The sequence below is a fragment of the Balaenoptera physalus genome, assembly GCF_965194825.1.
Source record: "Balaenoptera physalus genome assembly, chromosome: 19".
In the NCBI taxonomy this organism is placed as follows: Eukaryota; Metazoa; Chordata; class Mammalia; order Artiodactyla; family Balaenopteridae; genus Balaenoptera; species Balaenoptera physalus.
Window position 1 is genome coordinate 8,139,138 of NC_138900.1, and position 22,206 is coordinate 8,161,343.

The 22,206-nt window shown below is 50.6% G+C and overlaps 1 protein-coding gene across 2 annotated transcripts; it reads right to left on the minus strand.

Moving 5' to 3' along the window:
- Window positions 1-5: 5 nt before the first annotated feature.
- On the minus strand, window positions 6-22,184 carry LOC309648637 (uncharacterized protein). Of its 2 annotated transcripts, XM_082437485.1 has the most exons (4): window positions 15,739-22,184; window positions 13,431-13,648; window positions 9,193-9,304; window positions 6-1,062 (listed from the first exon to the last, which is right to left on the minus strand). In XM_082437485.1, exons 1-4 carry the CDS (start codon window positions 15,887-15,889, stop codon window positions 1,046-1,048), a joined length of 498 nt encoding a protein of 165 aa, XP_082293611.1. In that variant the 5' UTR covers window positions 15,890-22,184; the 3' UTR covers window positions 6-1,045. The 2 variants fall into 2 exon arrangements, 1 of the variants encoding a protein (XP_082293611.1); XR_014256738.1 differs by lacking the exon at window positions 9,193-9,304 and having other exon boundaries at window positions 15,800-15,883.
- Between the last annotated feature and the right edge of the window lie 22 nt (window positions 22,185-22,206).

Sequence of the window (22,206 nt, forward strand, 5' to 3'; positions counted from 1 at the left end):
AGTGAGTGAGCATAGCACATGGCTGTTTCCTCTACCTTTGGCCCAGGAGAAAAGGTATGACCCTGTCCCTATTCCCTGCCATTCATTCATTTACTCTTTTTTTTTTTTTTTTTTTTTTTTGAGACTTGCACATTTCAGGCTCTACTGAGAACCAGGGACCGTATCAGTCAGGATAGGCTGGGTTATGCTGCAGTAAGAAGCAACCCCAGAATCTCAGTGTGTACCTTTAAAATTTTTTAATTTATATTTTGGAATTCTTCATATCTCAAGAGAGGGGACTGAAAGCAGCATGTCAACCTTGCTACCTCAAAATTGCACAGGAAAGAAAAAACCTCCAAATTGCCCCCAAATTGCCCACCACATCGTTGATTAATTAGCTTTAATCAAGACATATAAAGAATATAAATAGTGACAACAGAAAGAAAGTATTAAAGAAAAATAAGGGACCTGGAACTCATTCTGTTCTCACAAATGCAGTTCAACACACAGACTTTATAAGAAGGCTTTAACAACACAAAACAGTCTTCAAAATTGTACTTAAAAAACTGGACAAAATTGGAGGTGACTCTCGCCTGTGTGTGTCGGGGCTGCGAGCAGGGGTCGCCACCTTCCACTCTCAGCCATCCCGGAAGTTCAGTCATCGGTGGGCCTGGCACCGTTTGCTAATTTAGTGCAAACGTGGGCTCACTAGTTGTTTTTTTTTTTTTTTTAACATCTTTATTGGAGTATAATTGCTTTACAATGGTATGTTAGTTTCTGCTTTATAACAAAGTGAATCAGTTATACATATACATATGTTCCCATATCTCTTCCCTCTTGCGGGCTCACTAGTTTTGTTTGTAAAATAATTAATCCATCAGAGTCATGGGATTTAATTTCCCATCGTGAGGGAAAGGGCTATCGATCTTGTGATCTGATGAGAAAGCGTACCTGTATTTATTCAGTTTACAGGCAGGATGTTAAAAGCAGGGCAGCAAATGATCAAGACAACCCAGCAGGGTGAAAGCCTTCTGGAGGGAACAGTCACTGGACCTGACCACAACTCCTACAGTTTTGGGCATCCTAGAAAACATTTTTGTGGAAATCACTTCTGAGAAATATTCATAAGGAACAGGAGATGTTGGAATGAATTATTAATTTTCACAGTCTCTTTAGTGCACAGTACAAAGTTAATAATTTTGTAAAAGTTCTCCCCTTCACACCGTATCAAATCAGATCCTTTGAATTAACGCTATGATGCAGAATCCCATCTCTTCCCTAACAGTTGCAGTGGAGGGGGACTCGCCATCTCTTTTCCCATTGATTTGACAAACATTTATTGAGTACTTACTATGTGCCATACAGGGTACTAGGCTCTGGGGATATAATAGTGAACAAGAAATTTAAAAACGGGTATTTCAGGAAGGCGATGGAAATGGCAACTCCCTAGGATGTGACTTCTGGAAGTTAGGCTGTCATTCTCACTTTCTCCTTTGAGACCTGGGAAGTCTCATCTTGGCAGGGGGCAGAGTCATGACCACCAGCCCTATTTGCCATCCCAGAGGGACTTCCTCTTCTTTCTCTCCTAAGACAGGACAATGAGCACAGAGAACCCAGACCCTCAGGTCTCCCCTCCCCAAAGTGGTCTCAAGCCCCTATAGCAGGAGGCATTCAGCCTTAAACCCCCCCACCCCGAGTCTCAGCCACCTCAAGGGTCCTAGAGCTACACTGAGCAGACCCTCCCCTGGTCCAGGGGCTGGGCTCGCCATCTATGGATGGTCAACCTTGTGGCAACAAGCTCAGAATAGAACTGAGGCCACTTAAAGAAAAGTCAGAGAATCAAACCCAGAATCCTCTTGGTTCCCAAGCAAGACAGCACTACCCTCGGGGTCATAGTCACATCCCCTGTGACTCAGGGTGGAGAGAGGGATGGAGGACGCAGGCTTGCTGGGCCAAGGCTGTAGCTAGGAGACAAAAAGAGTGGGCCGCTGATACCTGCTTTCAAGTGGGGGTGATTTTTGTGGCGGTGACGGTGTTGGTGATAGTGGTGATGTTGGTGATGGCTGTAGCGGGAATGGCGATGATGATGGTGAATGAAGGTGGTGACTTTGGTGACAGTGATGATCACGATGTGATGCTGATGGTGACAGAGAAGGGGATGTGATGATGACGTTGATGACCGTGGTGATGATGGTGATGGAGGTGGTGGTGACAGTGGTGTTGGCAATGATGCTGCGAGCGCCACTGGTGGCCACCTCAGTGCAGACTCTTTATTGCCGTCTCAGATTCATCTTGTGACATAAGAAGACTTGCATTTTTTAAGCCTGAGCTCGGGAATGTCATTCATTTACATTATACAGTAATAAGAAAACAGCAGACCAGTGCAGCTCAATCTTATTGGCAAAATGGAGAAAGGACTAAATTAAATTGTACTCAATAGCAGTGAAATTTGGATCATTTAGTGATTTCTCTCCTTTAGGACTGAAGCAGAAACTGGCACTGTCGCATACAACCTGCGTGGCTTTGGACAAGTGTCTTCACCTCTCTGAGCTCCGTTCATCTTGAAGTCAGAGGGGGAATCCCTGGAGGCGTGATCAGGGGATCTGACCAACATTTAAAAATAGGAATACAGTAGACTAAAAAACATCATGCAGTACAGAGTGGTATTTGATGAAACCATGTTGATGTGAAATGATTTCTTACTGTGCGTCACGGTCAGAAAAGCTTGGAAGCCACTGATAGATGGCACCCATCATCATACACTGATTTTCAGACAAGTGCCCACTAATAACACCCGATATCAACTCCCTTTCAGATGCAGATTCCACTTCACCCAAAGCAAACGTTCCGGGTCTCCCAGCGGCTCTGTCTTAGCAGAATTCCGCCGCCAGGTGGCGCCCGTGCCCCGCTGTGAGCGGATTCTCCGTCCTGACTCAGCCCAAGCTGGTGATTTCCTTGGGGTCCCCCCCTCGCCCCGAGGATCGAGTTTACTGGGACTAAACGTCTTGACCACGAATAGAATTCCCCGAGCAGAGCACGGCAGGAGAGCGCAGGCGGTCACGAAGGGATGTGGCCATCCTAAGATACCCACTCATCCCTTCTTGATTCCACAATGTTCATTAAATGCCTGTGTGCACCAGACGAGGTCCCCCCTCCCAGAGCTCACATCTTGATGGGGGAGGACGGACAAGATCCCAAATTCAAGACCCTACCAGTACAGGGAAGCCTACCCACCTAGTCTGGTGCAGGACGGCACGAGGTAGAATCTCGCCCGCCCCCAGCCGGCTGTGACCTTGGGCAGCTTGCTTAGCCTCGCTGTGCCTCAGTTTCCCCTGCTACAAAATGGGACTAATAGCACCCACTTCATAGGGTTGTCGTGAGCATTAAGTGAGTTAATATTTGTAAAGTACTTAGAAGGGGCCTATGTTTGTTAAACCCAGTGTTTGTGGGATCTTAGTTTTGAGACCAGGCATGGAACCCGTGCCCCCTACATTGGAACCGTGGAGTCCTAACCATTGGACCGCCAGGGAAGCCCCAAGATGAACTTGTTTTTACAAGTGATGGAAGAAATGCTCACATATTGAGGTATGGGGAAGTCATTTTGGCTTATAGATGATTTAATCTGAATTTGATGCGAACAAGAATAGCCTGTTTATGGCCTATCAGACATACAGTGTACATCTGCTTTAATCATTAAAGAAAAGGGTGCATTGACCAGAAGTAAAGCGTGTCCTTTTTTTTTTTAATAGTAATCTTTTATTTATTTTTTTATATTTTTTTATATTTTATTTTTGGCTGTGTTGGGTCTTCGTTTCTGTGCGAGGGCTTTCTCCAGTTGTGGCAAGCAGGGGCGGGGCCACTCACTATCGCGGCCTCCCTTGTTGCGGAGCACAGGCTCCAGACGCGCAGGCTCAGTAATTGTGGCTCACGGGCCCAGCTGCTCCGCGGCATGTGGGATCTTCCCAGACCAGGGCTCGAACCCGTGTCCCCTGCATTAGCAGGCAGATTCTCAACCACTGCGTCACCAGGGAAGCCCCGGTTTTCCCTCTTTAATTCTTCCTAGTTCCCGCACATCTTTTCGCTCTGACTTTTTCCCCAAACAAAGCACCTGCATCTAAGCCCTTGTCTCAGGCTCTTCTTTTGCGGGGGATGCCGAGTTAAGACAAATGATTTGTGCGGACCAGCACCAGCCCGCGTTCAGCGGGGCGCGCAGGGCATTAAAGAATGTTTCTTGTGCGACCTCTAGTGGTGAGACGTGTGTAATTACCTTCTATTTTCTCTGGGTTCTCAAATCCTCCGTGACTACTTCTTTTTCCGTTTCCTCGCCCTTTCCTTCCAAAAATCCGCTTCCCTTCTGGTGTCCCCCGTGTCCTGTTTCACCTATGCCTTCACTTCTAAGCGGATATTTTGAAGAAAATTGAAAACATACCATTTCACCTGTAAATACATCAGTATAGATGTTTAAATAATGAAAGCTTTAAAAATATTTCTTTACTCTTAAAAAAACCCCATAATGATTAGGAGTTTGGGATTAACGTATACACACTACTATAGATAAAATAGATAGGGCTTCCCTGGTGGCGCAGTGGTTGAGAATCTGCCTGCCAATGCAGGCAACACGGGTTCGAGCCCTGGTCTGGGAAGATCCCACATGCCGCGGAGCAACTAGGCCCGTGAGCCACAACTACTGAGCCTGCACATCTGGAGCCTGTGCTCCGCAACAAGAGAGGCCACGATAGTGAGAGGCCCGCGCACCGCGATGAAGAGTGGCTCCCGCTTGCCGCAACTGGAGAAAGCCCTCGCACAGAAACGAAGACCCAACACAGCCATAAATAAATAAATAAATAAATAAATAAATAAAAAAGAAGGTGAGAATCCATGGAGCTGAGGCCAGACCAAGAGGTGGGAGAGGGAGAGTTGAAGGTGTTCTGGAAATGTCACAAATCACCAAGATCACAGCCCCAGTGACCGCGACATACTTCCTTCTGCTGAACTTTGTCCATAAGTTCAGCTCTCTCTTCAGAGAGCACATCCGTGAAGGGCTGAGAGTAGGGTATGGTTGGGAGGCAATACTGATGTTCTGAAAAATCCCACAAACCACCCAGGGGACATCTTTAGCACCCAGGGGACACCTTCAGTACCCAGGGGACCTCTTCAGCACCCAAGGGACATCTTTGGCATCAGCTGCATGATACCTGGGCTAATACTGGCTTAAAAAAATACTGTCTGCAGAGCTGATCTCAGAGCTGGGATGGGACGACTCAGATATTCTGGACACCACTGTGGCCACCATCCCATAAGCCATCTCATCACACTTCCAACCACCTGCAAGGCAAGGTACATGAGAGTGGACCTCCATCCAAGGGTAGGGCTCATGGAGCTGATGCTAGGGTCGAAGGGAACATTGTGGATGGTGTGGAAAGGCCTCCAACCATTACACGTTGATCTGATCTGACAGATGGGGACCAAGAAGCAGCCAACAGAGATGGGACGCCCACCTGAAGTGCAGGTGACGCCAATGTCTGGCAAAACGATTGTTCCTAAAATGCCATACACCACCAACTAGAAGATCTCAGCACCAATGGTTTGGCTGTGCTATGCCTGCAAGGACATAACCCAGGGTGTCCACAGTGAAGAGTAATCTATCCATCCGTGAACTTCTTTAAATTTGACAAAAGTCACCAGCAAGGCCTTAGTACCAAAGGTCTACGTACAGGTGGTGGAGGAGGATTCAGAAGTGCTCACATTCAAGAAAGTCTCCTGGGCTTCCCTGGTGGCTCAGTGGTTGAGAATCTGCCTGCTAATGCAGGGGACACGGGTTCGAGCCCTGGTCTGGGAAGATCCCACATGCCGCGGAGCAACTAGGCCCGTGAGCCACAACTACTGAGCCTGCGCATCTGGAGCCTGTGCTTTGCAACAAGAGAGGCCGCGATAGTGAGAGGCCCACGCACCGCGATGAAGAGTGGCCCCCGCTTGCCGCAACTAGAGAAAGCCCTCGCACAGAAACGAAGACTCAACACAGCCAAAAATAAATAAATTAAAAAAAAACACAAACCTTCAATGTTTAAAAAAAAAAAAAAAGAAAAGAAAGGCTCCTACAGCTCCTACCTGCATTTGTGGCTACCCTGATATTCTTTATGCCACAAGCCACCAATGGGACATCCTCACCACCAGATGACCTCATTACCACATTGACGTTTTAGTAAATGAGGAACACTGACACAGCTACGGGGCCACCTAACAGGTGACACATGGTAGCAGCTCTGATTTGATTAAAGTTATTACCATGTACATTTATACCACATAACCAGTGTGCTCGGTTGGGCGTGTGCACTTGCTACCCTGGAATGAGATTTATAAACTTTCCTCTTGGCTTTGCAGGGGGGGAAAAAAAAAGGTTTTGTTAAAGGCCCTCTGCAAAGTCCTTCTCAAGAATATTAAGTATATTAAGTGGCTTACATGGGCATCAGTGGCAATTCTTCAAATGTCACAGCCACTACCAGGCACCCCTCATGCCTTCATACCTTAGACCTGTGCTGTCCAGGGTGGCAGCCGCTAGCCACCTGTGGCTGTTTAAATGGAAGTTGATTCAAATTTAGTGAGTTTAAATATTCATTTATGTTTTGGTGAGCTCTGAATAAGATCTGTACCTGAGTCAACAGAATTGTACCGGAATCGATTTCCTGGGTTTTGACAATATTCTAAGGTTATTTAAGATAGTATCCATGGGGGGAGCTGGGTGAAGGGTACATGGGAAGGCTCTGTGCTATTTTTGCAACTTCTTGTGAGTCTTAAACGATTTCAAACTAAAAAGTTACCCTCTTCCCCCAAAAAAATCACTTCCACAGGGGCACTAGCCATATTTCAAACGCTCAGAGGACCATATGTGCCTGGTGGCTAAGATACCGGACGGCGCAGATGCAGAATGTTTCTCTCTCTCTGCAAAGATGCTATTGGACGGCGCTGTCCTAAATCAGGCCTCCATTGGACATGGTTACCCCCCATTCCAGCTCTGGGGACACTGAGCCCTCCTTGGACCCCCACTGCCTGGCACCCCGCCCTCACCCATCCCGATGCACCCTCTGATGCTGCAGCAGGTTGCTGGGATGCGCGAAGCCCTCCCGTGTGCACCTTCTCGTGGACGGCGCGGTAGTTCAGGTCCTTGAAGTGCTTAGGGCAGAAGCGGCAGGCGTGAGGGCGCACGGGGCTGTGTGCGCGGCGATGCTGCAGGAGCAGCGAGGGCCTGGAGAAGGCTTTGCTGCAGCCGTCGCAGGGGTAGGGCCGCTCGCCCGTGTGCGTGCGCCGGTGGATGGCCAAGTAGGACGATTGCTTGAAAGCCTTGCCGCAAGTGGCGCACGGGTAGGGCCGCACGCCCGAATGCACGTGGAGGTGAGAGGCCAGCGGGTCGGACTGCTTGAAGGCCTTGGAGCACTGCGGGCAGACGAAGGGCCAATCGCCCGTATGCACGCGCTCGTGCACCCGCAGCCTGTGGCGGTGGGTGAAGCGCTTGCTGCACACCCTGCAGGCGTGCGGCTTGCCCTCGCAGTGCTGCCGCCGGTGCAGAAGCAGGGCTGGCTCGGCCGCGAAGGCCTTGCCGCAGCCCCGGCAGGGGAAGGGCCGCGAAGGGGCGTGCAGCGGCTCACGGCGGTGCAGCTCGTAGGGGGTCTCGGAGCGCTTCGGGCAGGACGCGCAGGGGAAGGGGCGCTCGCCCCTGTGGAGGCGGCGGTGCTCCTGGGGACGAGGACAGCACCGGGAGTGAGGAACAGAGGCTCACTTCTGCAGGACGTGCCTCTCCAGGTAGATCCACCCCTACTCCTTGCAGGTCTCCGAAAAAGAGACCAAATGAAGGTACACATACCAATTGTCTAAAAATTTTTAAATTACAAACCAAACTATTAAATAAAATACGTTCTTCCTCCCCCCTTGACAAATAGACCTTCACAATGACCCGGAAAGCCAGGTTCAAATTTATATTCTTTGGAATCCTCAGAATTCCACACTAGAACTTGGTGGCCCAGGAGAGCTGGCTGGGGTTTCCCAGGCCTGGGGGGATATCGCACCCACAGAAGGACAGCCCAGCCCACAGGTCCAAGCCTCCCTTCCACCCTTCCAGCCTAGAGGGTTGTGCACACAGGCGGGGCAAAGTGCACCCTGGGGATGGTGGATCCAGAGAGTCCTGGAAGCAGCCTTTGGGCTCCTTGGGTAGGGAATCCCAGGGTCTCTTGTCCCCTTGGCCACACAAGGAGGGGCAGCAGGAGAGGGTCAGAGCAGCATCCAGTAACAGGAGGGATCCAGGGTAGGGCTCTGAGAGCTGGGCTGCCTCCAGGCTAACTCCCGGCCTCTCCTTTCCTCCCATCATGGCCCTCAACACACCTCCCCATTCCCCACCCCTCCCCAGCCATGGAAGCCTCCCTTTCCAGTACCTTCTCCTCCAAATCTGACCCCTATCTCCTTCTTACCTTCCTCGAAAACCCATCCCCAATTTCCTATCATCGCATGATCACCCCAGCTGCTACCTCCCTGAGTGCCAAGACCACTTTCTCTAAGCCTCTCCCCTCACACCTTTCCTGGGATTCTTCTACCTTCTAGCTCACCTCCACATCCATTTAACCCCTCCCCACCTCGGCCTCCTGGTCACCCCGCCCACATTCCCTTCGGGCCCAGCTCTGCTCTCCCTCTTCCGGTGGGCTCTGCCTCTCCCCACCGGCTCCCGCTCACCTCCAGTCCAAGGCCCTGCTCACCCTGGTCCCACAAAGCTCCACCCCTCCCTTCATACCTGGCCCTACCTTAGGTCCATTGCCTTGCCCCGCCTTTTCCCCGCAGGCCCCGCCCCTCGCAACAGGCCCCACCCACTAGGGTCCACCCCTCTCCCCTGCCCCTTTCGCGTAGGCCCGGCCTCTCGTCGGCCCCGCCCCTCTCTCCGCACCTGCAGGTTGGTGGCTCGCTTGCAGCGCTTGCCGCAGGCATCGCAACCGTGCGGCCGCTCGTCGCCGTGCACCAGCCGGTGGCTCTTGCAGTCCGAGCGGCGTTTGAAGGCGGCCGCACACAGGCCGCAGCGAAAGGGCCGCGCCGCCGTGGGCACCACCTCGTGGCTCAGCAGCTCCCACGCGCGCTTGAAGGCCCTCCCGCGGGCCGCGCAGCTGGACTGCCTGGGCCGCGCCAGCCCCTCCCGGCCCTCGGAGCCGCTGCGAAGCGAGCCTGGCTCCTGCTTACCGGAGCGCTCCTCCGCCGAACCGTCGGGAACCAGGGGCGCAGTCGAGTACGTCCCGTGCTCGTCGATGAGCTGCACCAGGGCCGGAGCCTCCGCCTCGTCTCCTCCGGGCGCCTGGGAGAGGAGAATGGGCTCAGTCCTCGGGTCATCCCCCCATCCCACCCCTGCCCAGACATGACCGTGGATTTGGGGCTGCAGCCGCCTCATCTGTAAAATGGGCAGATAACGGGACCGCCCTCCTGGAGCGGCAATGCGGATTAAATGGGTTAAGATTGAAATTCTGCTCCCCCCCCCCCCCCCGCGTCCCTCCTCACGCCTTCATTTCAGCAAAAGGCAGCTCCTTCTTTCCTTTCAAGTGCTCGGGGCAAAAACCTGACACCCCTTTTTCACACACCTTCATCTAATCCCTCATCAAGCCTGTTGGCTCTAACTTGAAAATACAGCCAGAATCGGGCCACTTCTCACCATCTCCACAGCCAGCACCCTCCTGTGAGCCAAAATCATCTCTGGCCCGGGCTATTGCTGTTGTCTCTTCTCTGGGTTCCCTGCCTCAGCCCTCCACCCTTCAGGTCTGTTCCCCACGCAGCCACCAGAAGGCCCCGGTTAACTCCTAAGTCAGTTCAGGTCCCTTCTCAGCTCAGAGGCCTCCCCTGGTTCCCCTCTAACTCAGGGAAAAGCCCAAGTCCTCACGACCCAGGAGGCCCTGCATGCCCCGCCTGTGTTCCCTCTTTGACCTCATCTCTCGCCTTCTCCTCTGGCTCACTAGGCTCTGGCCACACTCAAGGTCTCCTCAACGGAGTTGGTGCCTGGAACCCTCTTCCCCTCCACAGCCGCACGGTTCCTCCCTCACCTTGGTCAGGTCTTTGGTCCAATGTCACTTTTCCCTGAGGCCTCTCCTTACCACTCTCTCTGAAATTGAAAACTCATGCTACCCCTCCGATTCTTCCTACCTGCTTCCTGGCTTTACTTTTCTCCATAGCACTTATCTTTAGATGTGAGCCTGGAACTGCCTGTGTCCATCTTTTGCACCCTGTGGGAAGAGTCAGCCTGGCAATGAAATATCCATAGAGGAAAACAGTCCCAAGAAAAGAGAGAGACAGCTTCCTAGATCTAGCTTCCTAGATCTAGACAGCACCTAGATCTAGCTTCACCTGAAGCATCCTTTCCTCCACTCTTTGGTTAGGTGAGGCAATAAATTACCTTTTGTTGCTTAAGCAAGTTTGAGTTGGGGTTTTCTGTCATATGGTAGGCTGAATAATGGCCTCTAAATATATCCAGGTCCTAAATATCTAGAACTTGTGAATGTTGCCTTAAATGGTAATAGGGACTTTGCAGATGTGATTAAATTCAGGATCTTGAGATGGGGAGATTATCCTGGATTATCTGGGTGATCGTGAATGTAATCATAAGTGTCCTTATAAGAGGGAAGCAAAGGGAGATTTGATGCAGAAGAAGAAGGTGATGTGACCACTGAACCAAAATACTAAGCTGTTGGCTGTGAAGATGGAAGAAGGGGTCAGGAGCCAAGGAATGCAGCTCTAGAAGATAGAAAAGGCAAGGAAATGGTTTCTCCTCTAACGTCTCCGAGGGAACACAGCCCTTCTGACACCTTGATTGTGGCTCAGTGAAATTGATTCTGAACTCCTGATCTCCAGACTGTTAAGTGAACAAATGTGTGTAGTTTTAAGTCACCAAATTTGTGGTAATCGGTTTCATGGGAAAGCAATACCTGCCATTTGCAGCCAAGACTCCACAGAGGGGACACAGCTAAAAACAAAAAACTTTTTATTTGGCGTTTATTCAGCACCTTCTGGATACTAGGCACCAGACTGAGTGCTCACAATAACCCAGTCTTCTGCAGCGAAACTGAAGCTCAGAGAAGGTGAGTCACTTGCCCGAGGTCACAGAGCTTGGGAGTGGAAGAGTCAAGATTTGAATCTGGAAAGTAACACTAAAGCAGCCCTCACAAACCCATACTCATCTGTGAATTTGGGGATGGTGTTAGAGATAACGCCATTAGTTATTAGTTATTAGCTAATATTTAGCTAATAATATTAGCTAATATTTATTTGATACTTAGAGGGTGTAGGCACTGTTCTGAGCAATTCGGGTGTATTAACTCCCTGAACTCGCTCTATGAGGTGTGGGGACTTTTATAATCCCCATCTGACAGATGACAAAACTGAGGCTCAGACATTAAGAAATATCTGGATCAGATCACAGAGCTGGTAAGAGGCAGAGGTGGGATTTGAACCCACAATATCCTACCCTTGTAATAATGAACCTTCATTTGATAGATGGGGACCCAAGGGTCCAGAGAGGCACAGAAACGATTCCAAAATCCCTTAGCACTGACTGGCCTCTCCTGGGCTGGGACCCAAGCCAGGCTGCCTGCATGCTGCCCACATGCTCTGTGACCTCAAGAAGTCAAGATGCCACCCTGGACCTCAGTTTTTCACCTGAGAAGCAAGGGGCTGGGCTGGACCCACGTGTGGCCCTCAGAGCACCTCCATCAGAATCACGGGAGAGGCTGCCGAAACATACACATGAGTGTCACCCACAGAAGCTTCTCAAGTCAGGAGCTTGGGAGAGGGAACACGCCTCACCATGCAACAGCCTAGACGCTGGTGATGGAGCAGTGAACAAAACAAGCAAAACTTCCTCCCCTCTCCTGTGGCCCAGCAGAAATTAAACAAGTAAAATATTAAGTATGGTGGATGAGTTTTCATTCGAACCAGTTTGAATGCAGCAGTTTGCATGAACATTTTCTTGTGCACAAGAAGTTTAAATGAGCTGATAGCCAACAGTTTTCCTTGAAACGAATTTGTATACCCAAAGTTTTCACTGAAACCAGCTTCTGCAGAGGACTTTTGATTAACAGGAGCTAGTTTACAACTTTTTCATTTAAGTTAGCACAAATAGGGGACTTCCCTGGTGGCGCTGTGGTAAAGAATCCGCCTGCCAACGCAGGGGACACGGGTTCAAGCCCTGGTCCGGGAAGATCCCACATGCCGCGGAGCAGCTAGGCCCGTGAGCCACAACTAATGAGCCTGCGCTCTAGAGCCTGCGAACTACAACTACTGAGCTCGCGTGCTGCAACTACTGAAGCCCGCGCACCTAGAGCCCGTGCTCCACAACAAGAGAAGCCACCGTAATGAGAAGCCCGCACACCACAACGAAGAGTAGCTGCTGCTCGCTGCAAGTAGAAAAAGCCTACGTGCAGCAACCAAGACCCAACACAGCCATAAATAAATATATTTTTTTAAAAAGTTAGCACAAATATTGGACTGGCCAAAAAGTTCGTTTGGGTTTTCCGTAAGGTCTTACAGACAACCTGAACGAACTTTTTGGCCAACCCAATATATGCGTTAGGGTTAGAGTTAGGGTTTTGTGTTTTTTAAAATAAATTTGCTTATTTTATTTTTGGCTGCGTTGGGTCTTCGTTGCTGCACGCGGGCTTTCTCTAGTTGCAGAGAGCGGGGGCTACTCTTCCTTGAGGTGTGAGGGCTTCTCATTGCGGTGGCTTCTCTTGTTGCAGAGCACAGGCTCCAGGCGCGTGGGCTCAGTAGTTGTGGCTCGTGGGCTCCAGAGCACAGGCTCGGTAGTTCTGGCGCACGGGCTTAGCTGCTCTGCGGCATGTGGGATCTTCCCGGACCAAGGCCCGAACCCGTGTCCCCTGCATTGGCAGGCGGATTCTTAGCCACGGCGCCACCAGGAAAGCCCTAGAGTTACGGTTTTTTATGAAGACTAGCTTGAAGGCAAACGTTTCATGAAAGCCTGAGAAGTAAAGGAGGGAAAGGGGATAGGAAATGCCTGGGGTGGGATGGGAATGCCACTTTAAAGGGGATGACCTGGGAAGGCCTGCTGAGAAGGTGACACTGAAGCAAAGACCTGAAAGGTGTACACGGAGGAGGAAGTGAGGGAGTCCTCATTTTCTCAAATGGCTCTCAAGTTTGAGATCCAGCACGATCATACATCTATCACTGCCTCCTGTTCTAGGTACAGAAATAATGAATACATTCGTTGTGCAACTGCTCTGAATCTGACACCATCTCCTGGCATCCCCACAACAGGGAAGGTGCCATTCTCACAGAAGCAGAAACTAAGGCAGAGCAGCATGTCCATGGGCCAAGTCACAAAGCCAGGAAGTAATAGATCTGGGAAGCAAACTCACAGCTGCCTAAATCTCTATTCCTGCTGAGACTTGACTCCTGGGGTGGGTGGGTGTCGGGGGGCTCACCTCTTCTTCTGGGACCTCAGGCTCCTCAGGGTGTATCCTCAGTTGAGATCGACTGAACCCCAGAAAGTCTGGGGGGGGGTCTCCAGGACCCGCTTCTCCATCTCCCGTCTTCATTGGGTGCGGTCTGTACCAGATCCAGTCCTTGGCTCTGGATGCTGAAGTGAGGGTGAGGTGGGGCTGCCGTCGGTCAGCTCCAAGTGGTGAGGAGGCAAAGGGGGCTGAGGAAGAGAGAAGGGAGGTGACAGGGAGGGTTTTCTCCAAGCTGCTGGTGTTGGGAGAGAGGTCTCCTCCAAAGTCTCATCTGCCCTGGGGGCCCAGGGAGGCCCTCTCTCTCCAAGACACTCCTCGGAGGGACAGCAGATAGTCCCATGGCCTCCACCACTGTACTCTCCGTCCCCACAGCCCTGAAACCAGCTCATGCGTGTCCTCACCCAGCCTCCTCCAGGCCTCCCTGCCTCCAGTCTCCCCTCCCCAGTCCATCCCCCACGTGGCCCTAGAGGAGTCCTTCTGTCCTCCAGAGCTGCTCCTGCCTCTTCCCTGCTCACATTCCTCCCATGGCTCCCCAGAACCCCCAGTAGAAAAATGAGCCCCTCGGGACTTCCCCGGTGGTCCAGTGGTAAGGAATCCGCCTTACAATGCAGGGGACGCCGGTTCGATCCCTGGTCAGGGAACTAAGATCCCACATGCCGCGGGGCAACTAAGCCCGCGTGCCTCAACTGGAGAAGCGAAAACCCGCATGCCACAACTAGAGAGAAGCCCGCGCACCACAGCGAAGAGCCCAGGCGCTGCAACTAAGACCAGATGCAGCCAAAAATAAAATAAATAAATAAATAAATCTTAAAAAAAGAAAAAAAAAATTGAGCCCCTCAACCTGGCATTCAAGGCCTTCACAATATGGCCTCTTGAACTGAACCTCTGTCTTCCTCACTTCACTTCCCTTCTCCCCAGCTAGCCCAATGAGCCTCACAGCACCAAGGACCAACCCCAGCTGACAGCACTGGAACCTCACTCCCAAGCCCCCTGGATGACCTGCAGACCCCTCACACTCATGACATCTGTGCTGACCTCAGAGTCCCCCCCCCCCCCACCCAGTCACTGGGTCAGATTCCCAGGGAGTTCTCATCCCTCCCTCCTCCTCCTTCCTACCCTCTCCCTGATCTGTCAGTCTCCCATCCTTCCCACGCTTTCTGTCTTTTATTCTCCCCTCTGTCCCCATGGCCCCTGCCACAGCTCAGGTCTTTTTTTGTTTGTTTGTTTTTTGGCTGCGCCCCACGCATGTGGGATCTTAGTTCCCTGACCAGGGATCGAACCCTCATCCCCTGCAGTGGAAGCACGGAGTCTTAACCACTGGACCGCCAGGGAAGTCCCAGCTCAGGTCTTCTCCTCTCCTCCGGGATCATCACCCCAGCCTCCTCTCTGGCCTCTCACCTCCAACCTCCACGATCCAGTCCATCTCCCACACAGCCCCGGACAGGTCTTTCTACACCCAGAGCTGACCTTGTTCCTATCCTGCTCACAACCCTCCCATGGCTCCCCAGGACCGCGGCACAGCGTCAGGCCCCTCAGCCTGGCAGTCCAGGCCCCTTTGATATGTCCCCTGCATACTCTCCAGCGTCACTCTCGATGTATTTGCCCACGGACCTTACATTCCAATGGGCAGACCCTCCTTCTGCAAGTGGATCCTCAACTCTTCCATCATGGGGCGTTTTCACCTGTTGTTGGCCCACATCTCAGAGCCTCTGTCAGAATCTAACGCCTGCTTCAAGGCACAGTTCAAACCTGTTACCCGCGCACACGCTCACCCTGACCCTCCCCATTCATACACGCAGAGGTCACTCCCAAGCACTGCACAACTCTCCCCATGCAAACAATGGTCTCTCCCAACCATTCATCCCCCTCAGTCGGACACACAATGAACTCGTCCACCCCAACCTCCCACCTCCCCACCCAATGAACTCGCCCATCCAGAGACCACCCCCCCCCCCGCCTTCTTTCCCTGACAGAGGTCTTCCAGGCCCCGCCCCCTGCACACAAGGGTCTCCTGAAGGCCTCTCCGCTCTTCTCCCAACTGTTTGGACCCCCTTTCCCCCCTTCCCCCCATTTTTCTCCTGACTTCCGTGACAATGATCTCACCCGCCAAATGGGCCCTTCCTCACTCAGGCCCGCTCCTCCCACCCCTCTGCTGGAAACTTGGTATGTCCTAGAGTGATAGAAGGGAACGGGAATCGGGCGAGACCATTACCCGAGTGTGTGTGTGTGGGGGGGGAGAGGCATGAAGGGAGTCTCTCCAATTAGGGACTGACCAGACCTCTGGCTCCCCCGGTGCCTTTCAGATTCGACCCGTATCTTCCCAAACTCCGCCGCCTCACCTTTCGGTCCAGGTATACTGCCGGTTCACCGGGCTCTCCATTCACTGGAGGACTCGGGGCAGCGGCGCTTCCGACCACCAGAATGCGCATGCGTAGTGCATTTCTGGTACCGTGGCGGGTTTTTCTCAGGAGGTTGAAAAGGGGAGTCTTCCCTCCCTCTGCAGCGTCACCAAATTCCCCTCAAACGTCAACCCACTGCTTCAGTCTCTCAAAAAGAAACGGGAAGGGCTGATATATAGTAACAACCAGTTACTGATGTACTTCGCATGGGCTAAGTATAAGCACATTATTTTCAGTTCTCAAAACAGCCTTGGTTAGTTACTATTATCTCCATTTTCCATATGAAGAAACTGAGGCTCAGCGAAAAGGAGCCTCAACAAGTGCGTGACAGCCGGATTGGGAGCCTGCCGTGCATGACTTCATCCAAGCACTCTTTCTGCTAAAATGAGAACCACTGAAAAAGTGCAGGGGTGGAGGGTGAGCGGGAAACTACCCTCCTCTCTGCTGTGTCCTTAGGCAAGTTACCGAACCTCTCTCATTTAATTTCCCCAGCTGGAAAACGGGCACAATGGGGTGTTTGGGGTGATCCTCTAGGTAAACCACCTGGCACAATGTAGTTCAGGGCTAATTAAATATCACCATGGGGGGCAGGCATAGGATGTTGATGAGCGAAGAAGCCCATATGGGGAGCTATGAAGAGAGTTCTTTACTATCCACACAGAGAAGAGTTACTGCTACCCGTCTCCTGCCAATTGTTGCTACAAAAACACAGGCCCATAGTCTGAGATGGCGTGCTTCAGCAGACTGGATTTCAAACCACTTTTTTGGAACCCCAGAGTTCTTCCCAGGTGCATGAGGCCAAGTTGGGGGACGGGGTGGGGCAGGGAGGCAGGACCCTGTGTATCCCAACTCCTGCTTTAACTTCAGTAATAATTTTGATGATGACAGTCTTCCAAACACATCCCATGTGTTACCTCAGTTATTCCTCCAAGAAACTTATGAGATGGATACTACTGTTATTTCCATTTTACAGATGAGGAGACTGAGGCACTGGGCGTTTAATAATTCTGCAAATGACAATGAATTCCATGGAACATCCCAAGTCCTCCTCTACCACCCCCTCATTTGTTTTCTAATGTAACCCTTGCACCCCAGTTCCTCTTTTATCACCTGAATTCCTTGTATCTATTCCTCTTCTATGTCCCCCAGCTCCACTATGACTCTGTTTCTCTAATAACCCCAATCTCCCCTGTAATATCACTGCTTCCAAATTCTGAATCGCCTCTATTCATTTCATCAACATAATTTATGGAATGTCCCCTCTGTGCCAGGCACACTTCCGGGCCCTGGAATTTTTCATAGTAAACAGCACAAGACCTCCCCCTAGTGGGGAAGATGGACAATTAAATGATAAATGATGGACAAGATAATTTTAGATCCTGAAAAAGTTTCTGAAAGGGGAATGGAATAGTTGCTGGTGGTGGGAATGGGGTGGTGGCTACTTTAAATAGGGCTGTCCAGGGGATCCTCTTCTGGGAGGTGACATTTAAGTCTGAAAGGTAAAGAGTTGGATGGGCAATCCAGGCAGGGAACGGCAGGGGCAAAAATTGGATTAAGCTGGTCCTGTTTGGGGAACGGGGTGGAGCCCGCTGTAGGTGAGGCAGGAGGGCAAGTGATAAGAGATATGGCTGGACAGTTAGGAACCGGGAAACTTCACATTCGCCGTAACATCCCAATTCACCCTATATATCAGCACTGGCCAATAGAACTTTCTCCGATGATGGAAATGTTGTAGATCTTCAGTGTCCAATACAGTGGAGCCATTGAGTATTCGAAATGGAGTGAGTGTGACTGAGGAACTGAATTTTTAATTATATTTCACTTTAATTAATTTACTTTAGCCACATGTGGCTACCTGCTAGGGTATTCGACAACATAGCTATACAACTTCCCATTACACCTCAAAACATCAAACTCTTCTTATAATTCCCCCACTCTCCCAAAACATCTCAGTGTTCCCTACAAGCCTCCACTCGCCCCTATAAGAATCCTGTAACAACTGCACAAATGTTCAAACAACCCACTTCTCGGTTCCTTTTACATATGAATTCACCAAAACACTCCCAATCCCTTAGTATCTCCCCAACTCCGCCTATGTCACACCGATTCCCCCATCACACTCTCCGTTCCTCCATGAGCACCTCAGTACCTCTGCTGTTACTCTATTTCCTCCCAAGACACTCCTTGAACACCTTCATCTCACCCCGCCCCCTTCCGCTCCAGGGTTACCATGGCAACGCACCCGCAGCAATCACGCGCGCCTAGCCTGGCCCATCACCATGGAAACCGGAGAGGTCTCCTTCACGCCACCACCCTACGCTGAGATGGCTGTTCTGGGACCCAGGCCCTTCGGACCCAAGAGAGCCGGGAGAGACTAGGGGGCCCCACAATGCTCAGCGAGAGCAAAGGGTCCTCCCCATTCTTCTGCCGCCATCCGACTAAGCGCTCTGCAGCAGGTACACACTCCGGGGAAAGTCGGGTGGCAGATTCTACTGCGCAGGCGCCCACGCTTAGCGGACCGCGCTGGAGGCGCTCAGCCTGCCGGGAGTTGTAGTTTTCTGGCTGCAACAGCTGGAGACACAGGTGGCCAATGGGTGAGCCGGATAGAAACAAGGTTACTGAAGCTGAGAATCGTCGGGCAGGCTCCACTGTCACCATAGCAACAATGAGGCGTGATGAAGCACCAGCCCTACTAGCCAGTCTGCCATTTTTATTCTTTCATCTTTCTTGCTCAGTGCTTACTTTGCACCGGACACTGTTCTAGGCACTGGAGATAAAATGGGAAATAAAATAGAGCTTATAATTTGATGGGGGGAGATTGACTATTAATAACAATGATGAACACAAATCGCTAGAGAAAACGGTATGTTAATAGGTTATTGAGATGCTTCGGGAGAAGTGGAAATGCAGATCATGTGAGAACATTGGTACACACCCGAATTCATCTATCTCACAAAGCCCTGTGAGACAGGTACTATTATTATCGCCAAACTGTAACAGACAGAGATGAAGCAACAGAAGGGCACATAGCAAGGAGTAGACCTGGGATGTGAACCAGGACCATCTGGATTCATACTCTGTAAGCTTAACTACAGTGCTAAACTGGTAGAGATGTGGGGCATAATTTCAGGCAGTGTTAATTGTTGTGAAGAATAAAGCAGAGAAAAGGGATGAGATGACTCTTTAAATGGACTGTTCAGGGATGGCTTTTAGGAGCAGGTGACATTTGAGTAGAGGCCTGAGGGATTGTGCTGGGCACGTGGGGCATGTAGAGGTCCAACGGTCACTGACCTTCGGATTTTTCTCTTGCCTTCCCCAAAGGCAGACTGTTACACACGCTGTTCCCTCTGTTGAGAATGCGCTTCCCTGTTCTTTCCCTGTCAAATGTATCCTTCAAGAGCCAGTTCTGAGGGACTTCCCTGGTGGTCCAGTGGTTCAGAATCCGTCTTCCAATTCAGGGGAGGTGGGTTCGATTCCTGGTCGGGGAACTCAGATCCCACATGCTGTGGGCCAACTAAGCCGGCACCACAACAAAGACCCAGCGCAGCCAAAAGAAAAAAAAAAAAAAGGTCCGGTTCTGCGAAGAAACTACTTCTCTGTCCTGTTTTGCTAACCATAAATTTCTTCCTTCTCTGGACTCACAACCGATCCATTTGTCACAATAAAGCTGCCAGGGGTAATTTTATTTTTGTACATCCAATCAAGCTGTGCTCCTGCTTGAAAACTTTTGAATGGCTTCCCACTGCTCCCAGGATAAAGACTCACCTCTTCCTGTACCTATAAGGCCCTGATGGTCACTATTAACATCTCTCCCTTTTTCACACCCTGACCCCCCTCTACTAATCCTTCTTCAATTTATGGTATGGCTCGAGCTCTTTCCCTCCCTAGGACTCTCTCTAACCCACATCCAAGAGTCTAAGGATAAAAGAGTCAAGTGGGGAGGTTTGGGACATCGGTCTGCACTGGACTGCTATTGGGTTTGCCTGCCCAGGATTCCTCCTGCCTCCTTTTGATCATAGGTGGCCTCCGCCTTCAGCGGCTTGAAGCAGGATTTTGGTTCCCAGCCAGAGATTGAAGTCAGGCCACTGCAGTGACAGCACTGAATCCTAGCCACTAGATCAGTAACAAGGCCCCTGGCCCATCAGCTTTGTAGAAATGTATTCCCGGAGCTTCCCTGGTGGCGCAGTGGTTGAGAATCTGCCTGCCAATGCAGGGGACACGGGTTCGAGCCCTGGTCTGGGAAGATCCCACATGCCGCGGAGCAACTGGGCCCGTGAGCCACAGCTACTGAGCTTGCGCGTCTGGAGCCTGTGCTCCGCAACAAGAGATGCCACGATAGTGAGAGGCCCGCGCACAGCGATGAAGAGTGGCCCCCGCTCGCCACAACTGGAGAAAGCCCTCGCACAGAAACGAAGACCCACCACAGCCAAAAGTAAATAAATAAATAAATAAATTTATTTTAAAAAAATGCTCTCACTATGCTGTACACCTGAAACTAACACACTATTGTAAATCAACTATGCTTCAATAAAAACATTGAAAAAAAAAAAGAAATGTATTCCCACAGAGAAACGGAATGTAGTGAAACAAGTAAAGTGTATATTAGGAGGAAAAAGAGTATGTGTGAATAGGCACAAACTGGCGGGCTCAGAGAGTCGCGCCCTTGTGGCAGTTTGAATCACTTATACGGAGCATTTCTTCTGGGTTTCCTTTGGCCAATCATCTTGCTTTGCCTGGTTCTGGATCTGTATTTGGTTTATCTCAGGGTCCTCCCCTGTGTGCACGCGCATCTCTTAGCCAAGATGGATTCCAGCAAAGAGGCCTACGGGTAGGTTGACATCACTCCCGTTTTGACCTGCAAGGAGCCTTTCTGCACGTGCATAGTTGGGAAGGTCTCCTTGACTTTGAGAATGAGAAATATGTGGTCTCTTTTATCTGGGCAGGGCTAAGCCTCTCCTATTATCCTGTTATTATCTTCATCTTGGAGTATCTATCCACAGGGGACAAACTGCAGCTGCTTAGCCTGGGGCCCATCTATCTCCTGCTTCACTCTTTAACAGCCCCTCTCCTCACTCTCTGTGACCCTGTACATTGTCTGCCCTGTCAGTATGCTACAAGAATGGGCAGATGTCCAGGCTGACGGCTCAGAGCAGACCCTCCAAGCATGATCTTTGAAGCAGAAGCATCAGCATTATTTGGGAACTGATTAGACATGCAAATTCTCAGGCCCTACCTCAGACCTACTCAATCAGAAACTCGGGGTGGGAGGGATGTCTATGTTTTAACATGGTCTCTGGGTAATCAATTTCCTGAGGCTTGCTCAAGTTTGAGCACATAAACAAGAAACAGTAAAAGGCACAAACAATAAATGCTTATCACTAAATACTTTTGAAGTGTCATGGTTGTTACACCGCATCAACGTAACCACAGATAATTGATACTGATACACTTAGTAAACCCAATCAGCTTCTTCTTTGAGATTTGATGCTGGGATGCTGGTAGAAAGGTCTTTGGGGATCAGGATCTGAGGATATGAGATTACGGCTTCAAGTCGCTATCTTTCTCAGTCAAAGGGGATAGCCTTCTTTTGAAGGAAGCCATGACATAAAGGGCAGAAGCACAAGGGAGAAACCTGACATTATTTGAGCCCCTGGATTCAGCTGCACTTGAAGACTTTAATTTCCCAGCGACGTGAATGGCTGGATTACTTTTACATTAAGCTCCTTCGTTGCTACTCAAAGTGTGTTCCACAACCCAGCAGCAACCACTTCATCGGAGAACCTTCCACAATCTTGGGCCCCACCGCAGACCGACTGGTGATTCATCTGTTCGTAAAGTTTAAGAAGTGCCGAGCTATTTCCAGCTGAATTTCTATCACCTGCAGTCCCCCGCACCAGTTGAGATAACAGAAATCCCAACTCAAACTGCCATGAGTATTAAAATATCTTTTATCTTACTTAGGAAGCCCCCCCCGTAGGGCAGACTCTAGGGACTCAACCAGATGCAGATTTTCTTTTTTCTTTCTTTTTATTTTTTTGCAGCGCGGCTTATGGGATCTTAGTTCCCCGACTAGGGATCGAACCTGGGCCCTTGGCAGTGAGAGCGCAGAGTCCTAACCACTGGACCGCCAGGGGACTCCCCAGATTTTCTTCATCTCTTAGCTCTGTCATCCTCAATGACATCCTTCATTCTCACATTTTATCAAGAGGCTTGCAAGCAGGTTTAGGCCTACATCTCATTCTGGGGCTTCTCCTTAGGATTGAGAGAAACTTTAGAAGCCTCCCACCCTAAGCAGACCCATTGGGCAGGATCAGGCCCCACGCCCATTCTTAAACCAATCACTGGCA